This window comes from Marmota monax, unplaced genomic scaffold (genome assembly GCF_021218885.2).
Source record: "Marmota monax isolate L192 unplaced genomic scaffold, Marmota_monax_Labrador192_F-V1.1 WCK01_AAM20220418_F8-fsc00588, whole genome shotgun sequence".
Classification (NCBI taxonomy): Eukaryota; Metazoa; Chordata; class Mammalia; order Rodentia; family Sciuridae; genus Marmota; species Marmota monax.
The window spans coordinates 114,244-125,539 of NW_026694368.1; the positions used below are offsets into that span (position 1 = coordinate 114,244).

At 36.4% G+C, this 11,296-nt stretch overlaps 1 protein-coding gene across 1 annotated transcript; it reads right to left on the minus strand.

Annotated features, from left to right (window-relative positions):
• Window positions 1-9,995: 9,995 nt before the first annotated feature.
• LOC124109236 (olfactory receptor 4C46-like) lies at window positions 9,996-10,925 on the minus strand. The gene has a single exon (XM_046467764.1). It carries the CDS (start codon window positions 10,923-10,925, stop codon window positions 9,996-9,998), a length of 930 nt encoding a protein of 309 aa, XP_046323720.1.
• Window positions 10,926-11,296: the final 371 nt, after the last annotated feature.

The following is an 11,296-nucleotide window of genomic DNA, read 5'->3' on the forward strand; positions in this document are numbered from 1 at the left end:
TACTGCCTCACCACAGGACTAAAGTAATGCAACCAACTGAAAATGGAATGGAATCTACAAACTCGGAGCCAAAACTTATCTTTCCTCTATATACATTGGTTATATCAGATATTGTAATATAGAGATGAAAAGGAGAACCAGGCCAAGAACTGTATGGAAATAGGTAACAGCTACCTATGAAGGATAGCATGAATCTCCCTAAAAATCCTGAGGACTTACATTGAAATTCACCTATTGGTGCCATCTATACCATAGGCATTTTACATACAATTGGATCATGTGATTAATATGACCTATGTGGCAGAACTCTGCCATTTGTTGTATAGACTTCTCTTCTTCTGGGCCCCCCTCAAAACTAGAATTTTGCGGGACATCTAAATGAGAAATATGTTGTCTCTAAAATCCAAGTGATCGACTAGGAATCATACCTCTTTTTTTCCTTGTAACAGGGGCCAGATGCATCAACTTATCATTCCATTCACCTTAGAAGGGATATCTGGACATACCTCACACCACTGAATTCCTAGATATTGAACAGAGGTAGAAAGTAAACAAATTTTATTCAGAATTATTTATCTCTCTCACTCCAATGTATTAACAATAAGTCTAGAGTAGTTGCTTCTTCTCATCTATTGATAGTTCCAATAATCGCAAACTAATCAATGTACAGGCCATAATGTTCTTGAGGAAGAACAAGTCAACAAGATACCTGTGAAAGAAGTTATAACATGGTTCTGGAACACTGGCATACACCTGAAGTTAGCCACATTTACCTTTTTAGCTGAAACCAAACTGGTCCTTTATGGGAGAATAAGGAAAAAAAGATTTCCCCAAACCATTAGCTCCATAGCAGGTACCAGTGGGATGTGTTAATTTGTTCAAGCAATGAAGGCACATCATGTATAGCAGTTGTAACTGGAGCCTCCACCTGATTAAGCTTATGGTAATGGACTATCATTTTCTCATAAACTTCTGTTGTTTGCACAGGCAAAATAGTTGAGTTGAATGAATATGTGGTAAGAATCACTGGACCATCTTTCAAGTCTTGATGGTGCCGGCAATCTCTGAAATCCTTCCAGAAATGTAGTAGTACTATTTATCAAGCAAAATGCAATCCTGCTTTTGGTCATCTGTTTTCTTATATAGAGGAAGCTCTACCAGCTTCCACTTTGCCATTCCCACCCTAATATTCTTCACTCCATAGGTCGTGGTTCCATTGTGGAGATTCTACCAATACCAAGTCCATCAGGTAAAAAGCTGCAATTGGAACCTCTATCTTATTAAGCTTATGTTAACTGACTATCATTTACCCATAACTGTCTATTTTTTGTACAGCCAGACCATAGTGATGTTTTGTGTGTCTTTGAATTAGTGTCAGTTTATAACCAGAGTGAAGTTGTCCAGCAATGTCTAAACTAATGTACTGCACAGTTACTGTGGAAAAAGTTTTAGTTCCCTTTGTAGAAAACTGGGAGAAATATTTGCACGTAAATTTTTGGCAGTGTATTAGTGCCCTACCTCAAGTAGATCCACTTCACTTACAACTCAGGGGTTCTGGATCTGTAGACTGGCTCAAGTCTGAAGATTGATTTAGGGATCATGACTTTCTGTTCCAGTGATTTAATTTTGGCATTCATTTTCTTATTACAGAATTTTTTTCTGCTTAAATAATATAGTTTAATAAGCACACACCTGTTAAATTGATAAGTTTTTCTGTACAATAATCAGATTATTATGATTTCTGCTTTATTTCTGTTTTGCATAATGGTAACCACACCCCCAACACCTCTGAAACTTGAGTGCCACCACTTAGTCCCTGCAACCCTTTGATATAATAACTCGCTTTGTACTTAGGTTTTTCAGTTCAATTTCTGTTTCACTCACTGGAGATATCCTTTTCATCTTGTTGTAGCCAACTAGCCAAAATGAATCCTTCTTAACTCTATTAAGTGCAACAATAAAGGCAGAATCTTTCCTTACTGTGCCTATGACAATAAAGTTGGCATGATCTCAAAGTATGTTTGTTTTAATATTATCCCACACTTTTAATATTTATTATCACACATGTCCCTGTACTCCTATCTGATAAAATCATGTAGTCTTTGAAGTGTCATGCACCTATGCATGGGTCACACCTTGCATATATTTTAGGGTCCCGCTGAGACTTGAACCTAGAAATAAGTCTGGAAGCAAAGAACGGAGGTTGGAGTTAACTCAAGGGGAGTAAACATTGTCTTACAGAGCAACTTTGCCTTTATGATCCCCTCAGGCAGTGTAGGAGTATTCCTTAGACATGGTGGCGAGAACACTAACTGGTAGCAGGAGGGCACTTCTACTGGACATGGAGAGGCCTCTTTCACTTGCAAAGTTTCATAGTTCTCTCCATTACATCTTCTCAGTTCTCTCATCCATCTAGTGATGGAAGCCAGAACATGGATCTCACCCCATAAATATGTATCAATTCCTTTGTGAATTACCTGTAAATATTTGGGGAACTGTTTCTCTCTTTCTAATCAGTATTTAGTCTGCAGATGCAGAACCTGCATTTTTATGAAGAATTTTTGTGAAGGTTACATGTGAAAGCAGGGGTTGGGGAAGCTGATAAGTCCAGGGAAAGGTATGTTATCTATGTGAAGTCTCGTGTCATTCTGGGACCTTGGTAGCTCTGGAGTATGCATTGTACTATGATTGCACATGGGGACAGTGGACCCAACCTACCTTTTTATACACCTGTGGTAGTCTTTTATTGTCTACTTAGGGCCTTGAGGTGTTGGGCATAAGCACTGGAAGAATCTTGCATTTCCTCTAGTGTAATTGTCCAGAGAAGGTTAGGGCTGTCAACTCTTAGCCGCCCAGACTTACAGTAGCTGGTTCATGGACACTCTGGCCTGGTGGAGTGGATCTGAGCTGCATCTAATGGTGTTTATCACAACCCATGTCAGAAGACCAGAGTTCAAACAACCAGCCTTTCACACTTAGATCTGTACAGTAGCCTGCTGTTCTCCTGCTGTGGATCTTGTCCCCTTCATGCCATTCTTCTTCAAATCTAACTACATCACTCACTAACTTAAAAAGACTTCTGATGTTTTCCCCATGGCCCACACCATTAAGCTGTAACAAGATTATGAGACCCTTCCCGATCTTGCTTGTTTCTGTCTCCCAAGTGTCAACAGTTACAAGAGCTAATTTTATAGTACCTTGGTCTGCTGCTTGGTGGTGGCACTAGTGGGTTTCAATAAATAATTGTGGAATTAATAGTTTAATAAGCACAGACCTGTTGAATCAATTAATTTTTCTGTACTAATTATCTATCTCCTGTTCTAGAAATGCTTTGGCACAAACTCTTACCTATTCCCTCTACTGACACCATACCACAGGTGCCATTTTTAATGTCATCCAATCTAAGAATCAATTCTTGACCCAAACCCCAGATCTTTGAAATCCCTTCAGTATATTTTCATAACATCTTGTTCATCTAAACATTTATAACACAGAGTATTCATTTTTTACTCTTTCTAGGAGTCTTTCAATGAATTTTCATTTCTATAAAGGAAGAAGTAAAACTTTATTTTATCCACATCTGAACATCCCCTCTAATATGCATGTACCTTAGGGCAAAAATTATGTGTTTATTAATTAGGATGGAAGATTTGAGTGAAAAAATATTTAATCTTGAAATTTCTCTGTGTGCAGACAGATCTTCATATTTTGAAAAACAGTTTTGAATAATAAAATGATCACAAAGTAACAGAAACACCACAAACAGCTCAGATTCATAGGATAATAAAATCTTCTTTAGGGAATATCAAATCAATGTACAGTTTATTTTCGTATGCTGAGCAACACAATTCCAAGATTTTCTCATTCCTCAGTTTATGCAAGAATAAAAACAAAATGTGGGGTTCTTCTTAGAATTCCATCTAGGATTCTCCTCCAAGTCTACATGAGATTAAGGTAGAAAATATCCATTACTCTTTTCCTACCACTTTTATCCAATTGATATGTTATTTTATATATTTGGTCATTCCTTCAATATTCATCAGGTGCCAGACATTGAGCTACTTATGAAAAGTACTGGAAGCTACCAGGCAAAACTTTTATGGATTATAGCTGTACCTTTAGTGACTAGGAGTCCCTGTTCAACATTCAAGTGTTCTTTATTTGATTCACTCCTTCTGATGGGCTATTAGCCTATAATTGCATTAGTTTCAGTGTCTAAAAGACAATTTAGGAACATTGTTGAATCTTTCTTATGTTCAAGAGGGTAATAAATGTCCAATTGTTCATTGGCCCCAAAGAACTTAGATACCATAATATTTCTGGAAACACATGCTCATAGATTCTGATACATAAAATTATGAGATATATGAATGAAAATGATGTAATTTTTGGTTATAGATAGTCCATGAGAATTGTGATGTGCAAAGCATAGTCTTTTTCTCAAAAATGCTCTCTAGTACCATTATTGGAACTTTTTCTCATGTTATCTGATAGCATATGATAGGAGTTAAACAAATGATGTGAAATATCAGTGTACCTCACACAAGATCTACCATCTTAGAAAAATGTAATGCATACCAACAGTATTGACAATATCAGCACTATGGTGTGTAAACCTCTAGAACTTATTCATCCTGTGTAACTCAAGCCAGATGTGTTGACTAACATCTCCCATGTCCCCCTTCTCCACCTCATGAAGCTGTTTCACCCTCTGCTCTATGAGTTAGACTATTTTAGGTTTTTCCTATAAATAAGGTCATGTCACCTTTGCATTTTTCCTTCTACCATATTTTTTAATATCATGTCCTCTTAAGTTCATCCATATTATTGTAAATGGAAGGATTGTCCTTTTAATTATTGCTGAAGAATAAGTCACTACATGCATACATCACAAACTCTCTTCTAGTCATCTGCCAACTGAAATTTACATTTCTTCCCTTTCTTGCATACCATGAATAGCATATAATGGACTTAAGAATGCACATACAATTTTGGTTCTGATTTCAATTCATTTGAGTTATTAGTATTATCTTGATAATGTGTAGCTTTATTTTTTGAAAGTTTTAAAGGAATATCCATACTGTTACATAGAGGATGAATTGATTTACATTTCAATCAACAGCGACACATTTTCCTTTACCCCATAACTTTGCCAATGTTAGTTATCTTTTTTTTTGTTTTAATAATTCCCATCCTTTCAGATTGAATATCTCATTGTAATTTTGATATGCATTTTCCCTAATTATTATTGCAGAGAGAATCATTTTAAATAGATGTTGACCATCATTATGTCTTTGGAGAAAAGTCCATTCTAAGTCTTCTATCTTTTATTTTTGTTTATTTGCTTATTTTTCATTTATTTTAAAATTATACAGAAAAATATACATATTGTACTTATTAATGGTGTACCATGTTAAGTTTGGATGCATATGTACACATTGCATAAAATTTAAAGCTGTTAAGACATATTTAAGTCTTAAAAATTTAGTATTTTCCTATGGCATGCATCCTCAAAATAATTTTTTCTAGCTTTTTGAAATGTGCAGAAAATTATTCTTAACTATACTCACTCAAACTTCTCACTTCTCTCTAATTGTAAATCAGTATCCATTGATTGCTATATCTCTGTCACCTGCCCCCTACCTTCCCTGGTCTTTGGTAACCACCATTGTACCCTCAACTTCTATGAGGTACACATTTTTTTTTATTTCTCATATGAGTGAGATCCTATGGTACATGCTTTTCTGTACCTGTTTATTTCATTCAACATAATGATTCCACACACTTTTATCTATTTTGCTGCAGAAAGCAGGATTCAGTTCTTCTGTATATGTACCATAACTTCTGTTTTCATTTGTTGATGGGCAACTAGGCTAATTCTTTATCAGAGCTATTGTTAATTGTGATGTAATAAACATGGAAATGCAGGTTTCTCTTTGTATGCTGACTTAATTTCCTTTTATTGCCTTTATATCATCCTTTATTTAAGCTTTCTTAGTATTCTGGATAAAATAACAGCATCATAATCTTTTTCTCAACTTTAAAAATTTGCCATGTAATATATTCTCATTCACCAGAAGTAATGTTATCAATTATAGCAAGCCAACATGTAGATCATATCACACTTTTTAATACTTTTCATTTTATGATATTCTATTAACTTTTAAAATTTGAATTATTTATAAAAAACATGGAGCACACCTTTTTGTAATTAGGATCCAAGTCTTGTGGATTGTACATCATGTAGAGATTCACTGTGGTATATTCATATATGACCATAGGAAAATTATGTCAGGATCATTCCACTGTCTTTCCTATTCAGTTTCCTTTTGATATGTATCTAGAAGTGGGATAGCTTGATTATTTGAAAGTTCTACTTAGAGTCTTTTGAGGAACCTCCATGCTGTTTTCCATGGTAAGTGTATTAACTTATGTTCCCAACAAGAGTATATAAATGTTTTTTTCTCCACATCCTTACCATCATGTGTTATTGTGTTTGTTTGATAATAGTTTTCCTGTGAATGCCTTTATCTCTCCTTAATTACTAAAGTAGATCTTTGGTGGTAACAGTATTTTTGACTGACAGGTTTACATTTCTATTTCCCAATTCAAGGACCATAATTCCCATTGTAGGGTCTTAACCAAAAGAAAAGAACAATCAGAGAACTCTTCAAGGACATCAGGGCTGCCTTCAGAAATTGGTTACTCATCCTAGTGATTAAATGTATGTCTTCTGGACCTTCCTAGGGTGGTCAAGTAGGTCTTAAATGACAAATCATGCTACATTATGCAGTTATTTCATTTTTTATAACTTGTAAACCTTTGAGGAACTATTTCCTCTCTTTCCATATCAGTTTGTGTTCTAGATGGAGAATCAGAGGTGACAATTTTTATGAAGGGGACATGTGGAGGCAAGGACTTAGGGAAGCTGGTGAGGTGGGGAAGGGGAGTGCATTGTGTCACCTGAAGTCTGGCTTCAGCTGGGAAACTCGGCAGCTCTGAATTGTTCACTGTACTGCATGGCTGACTTCTCATGAAGGCAGGAACCCAACTGTCATAGTCCTATGATAGTCTTTTATTGTGCACTTGGGGCCCGTGTGTGTGTGTGTGTGTGTGTGTGTGTGTTGGGGGACATAATCTCTGGGCTGCAGCTTCCCATTTCTTTAGTGAAATTACCCAGAAAAGATTAGGGCTGTGAACTGCTAGCATCCCAGACTCTCACTAGCTGGGTCTTAGGTACTCAGGCCTTGTAATAGGGGATTTGAGATGGATTTGGCAGTCCACTGTGCTTTCTCTACAGCAGAATCCACAGTCTTTCACACTCTCATCATTACAATAGTCAATCTTATCCTGCTGCTAATCTCGTCTCTGTCATGTTATTTCAGTTACTGTAACTTGAGTTTTCATTGTAAAACTCAAATCTAACTATGTCACTCACTAGCTTAAAAGTACTTTTAATATTTTCTCCATGGCCCTTTCCATTAGGGTCTGACAGGATTATGGGAGATGGGAGTCTTTGTGATCTTGCTTATGTTTATCTCTCCAGACTCAGGAGTCCTAATTTACCCTTATAATAAGTTAGTGTGTAACCCTATTAGCTTAGTGGCTAACACCAGTGGGGTTTCAATAAATAATCACTTCACTAATAGGTCATTTAATAATCACAACCATATGGGGTTGATTAGTTTTCTTACATGGTCTTTTATGCCTCCTGACACTTGTTGGCTATTACCTGTCCTAGGAATGCTTTGGCTCAATTTCTTGTCTCTTTACTGATCAAATTCTATTCCACGAGTATCATTTTTGATGTGTTTACATCTTGAAATACTTTCCTGACCATCCTCTTCAGATCTTTGCTTGGTGTTACTCCATTAAGCTTTCATAACACCCTTTTGATTTTACTACTTATAACTCTAAGATGTAATGTTCTACACCCTCCTTCAAGTCTTTCAATATATCTTTGGTTCTGTGAAGGATAAAGGTAAGTATCTATTTATCCACCTGCAAAACTTCCAAAATATCAATATCCTTTGGCTCAAATCTAAGTGAGGCAAGAATTTAGAATTAAGTGATACACACACACACACACACACACACACACAAGAGACTGAATTCGGGGGTACTCAACCACTGAGCCACATCTCAAGATATTTTTTTGTATTTTCTTTAGAGACATGGTCTCCCTGAATTGCTTAGTACTTCACTGTTGCTGAGGATGGCTTTGAACTCATGATCTGTCTTGCCTTAGTTTCCCAAGCCGCTGGGATTACAGGCATGTGCCACCACACTTGGCTAAGTGTAAAATATTTGTAACACTGCTTTGTTTGTGTAAGCAGAGCTACATAAGTTTATAAATAGCATTTATTTACAAAATGTCACTACAATGTAAGAGAAAATCATAAATATCCCCTACACATAGGAGAATGAAATCTTGTTGAGGGATATTAAAATGAAACATGTTTTCATTTTCTGAGAAACACATTTTCAAATTCTTTCTCATTCCTCATTTTAAATGAAAGTAAATATACCATGTGCCTCCTCTAAGAGTTCTCTCTGGGATTCTCCTCAGAGTCTAAATGAGATGAAGGTAGAAAAAATTTCCCTTGTCTCTGTTACTCTTTTCCTACTATGTATTTAATTTAATTTATTTATGTTATTTTATACATTTATTTTTTCATTCTATATTTATTGGGTGTCAGAATTTGTGTGGTATGTCCAAGAGACTATTGTTAGCTAGCAAGCAAGAACTTTATGGATCATAGCTACATATTTAGTAAATAGATTTCATGTCTGATATTCAAGTATTTTATTTGACTAATAATTCTACAGAACCCTTCTGAAGATCACAAGGAAATTTAAAAACACTGTTGAATTTATGTTACTGACCATACAAATATTAAATGTTCTATGTGTATTCAAGCTCTAAAATCCTACAAACCACAGTCTACTGGAAACATATGAACATCAGTTATGCTGTGTAAATTAATAATAGGTATTAAAGAAAGCTGTTAGATTATTAGTCGTAATCACTTAATATATGCAATGCACCTAGCACAGATTTGTCTGAGACATGGCAACTAGAGTGACCTTTTTATCATCATAATCTGGAAATATATCATAGGAGTTAAGAGTATGGTCTGGAAAATCAGAAACATTCTGGTTATTGGAGCATCAATATATCTACATTGATAGCTTCATCATTTTGCCAGTATCATCACAGGTAAATGGAGATAAGAGCAGTTGTCTTAGTCAGCTTTAACATTGCTATGAGCAGAATACATGACAATAACAACTGAGAGGGAGAAAAGTTTATACTGAGTACTCATGGTTTCAGAGGTCTCAGTCCATAGATACCTGACTTTATTGTTCTGTGCCCAAGGCAGCACATCAGGTAGGAACAGCTCATGGGAGGAAAGCTCAGCTAACGGCAGGGTGGGAGGGAGATGGGGAGAAGGTGAGCTGCAGGGAAGATGCACCCTTCCAGGGCACAATATCAGTGACCTCCAACCATGGTCCTCCTGCATCCAATTTCCACCCAGTCAGTCCATTCAAACTAGGATACACTGATCAGTTCACAGCTTTCATGGTCTAATCATTTACCTCTATTATTTCTATATTAACAGGCACTTTGGGGGTGGACCTTGAATCCAAACCATAGCAGCAGTGTATATTTCTTACAAGTATTATAGAGATTATTGCCAATACCAATATTTTTATTTATTTTTTATTTTCATTAGAAGTATAGCCTATGAATGCATATACATGCATACAGCTAGAAATACAAAGCCCCGAGTAAGAAGAATTTTACAAATATGAGAGAGTTGTCCTGGCTTTGGTTTTCTCCACTATTTTGCACCCATGTATGACTGCCTCAATGAAGAATTTATAAATGACAGCATGTTTTTTTTTGTATCATTTATGTATTCTTGCTGAGATTATTCAATATGTGTTTTGATCCTTTCTTCAGTTAAATTAATATTGGACCTGAGGCACATTCATTTGTCACTTGAAATGGCTTTGCTGCTAAACAATTTCCTAATGGTATTTTTCATCTGAGCATTTCTCAAGGTATAGATTAAGGGATTTAACATAGGAGTAATCATAGTGTAGAATACAGCAACTGCTTTATCAATGGATAAAGTAGCTGCAGGTCTCATGTACACAAATATGCAGGGAACAAAGAACAGGATGACCACTGTGATGTGGGAGACACAGGTGGACAGGGCTTTGCGCCTACCCTCCAGGCTGTGGGTCCTCAGGGAGCGCAGGATGACCACATAGGAGATGAGCAGCAGGAGGAAGTTTAACAGGCAGATGAACCCACTGTTGGCAGCAACGAAGAGCCCCAGAGTGTGGGTATCAGTGCAGGCCAGTTTGAGCAAAGGGTTTAGGTCACACATAAAGTGATCAATGACATTAGGGCCACAGAAGGGTAGTGGTAAGATGAAGAGGATCTGGATGATTGCATGGAGAAAACCTCCCACCCATGACACTCCCACCAATAGGCGACATACTTTCCGGTTCATGATGGTTGTATAGTGCAAGGGCTTGCAGATGGCTACATAACGGTCATAGGCCATCACTGTAAGCAGAATGACCTCTGCACCTCCAAAGAAATGTTCCCCAAAGATTTGCATTATGCATGCATAGAACAAGATGGTTTTCTTTTTTTGAAGTGAATCTACCATTGGCTTAAGGGTATTGACAGAGGCATAGCAGGCATCAATAAAGGAGAGATAGGCCAGAAAAAAGTACATGGGGGACCCCAACAATGAACTGGTGGTGATGGTGATTACAATGAGCATATTTCCTACCATACAGATGATGTATATGAGCAAGAACATAACAAATACAATTTTCTGTAACTTTGGATTTTCAGTAAGCCCCAGAAGAACAAACTCTGTCACATTATTCCTATTCTCCATGTATTTCAAGTGAAAGTGAATCGCACTGCCTGAAGGAAAAAAAAAAAAAAAACAAACTTGAATTAAACTTCTCCCTTCTCATAAATAAATAATGTGTGGATTCTATTGAGTCAAGAGAATTGATGTGGAGATTTTTGCATTTATATTGTTGAGTGAGGTGGAAAAAAAGTGTTCTGAGTAATGATGATTACTTTCCCTTCTAGTAAACATTCTGCAAAGACTATATATGTGAGAAAATTTTGTGAACACACAAGGCAAGAGGCTGAGTATCTCTAATTTTCTGAAATGACTCAGAGCTTAAATTGAATTAATAGGTTTCACTCATAGTGTCATTTCAACCCCAAAAGCAAGGTAGGAACAGAATGTGACTG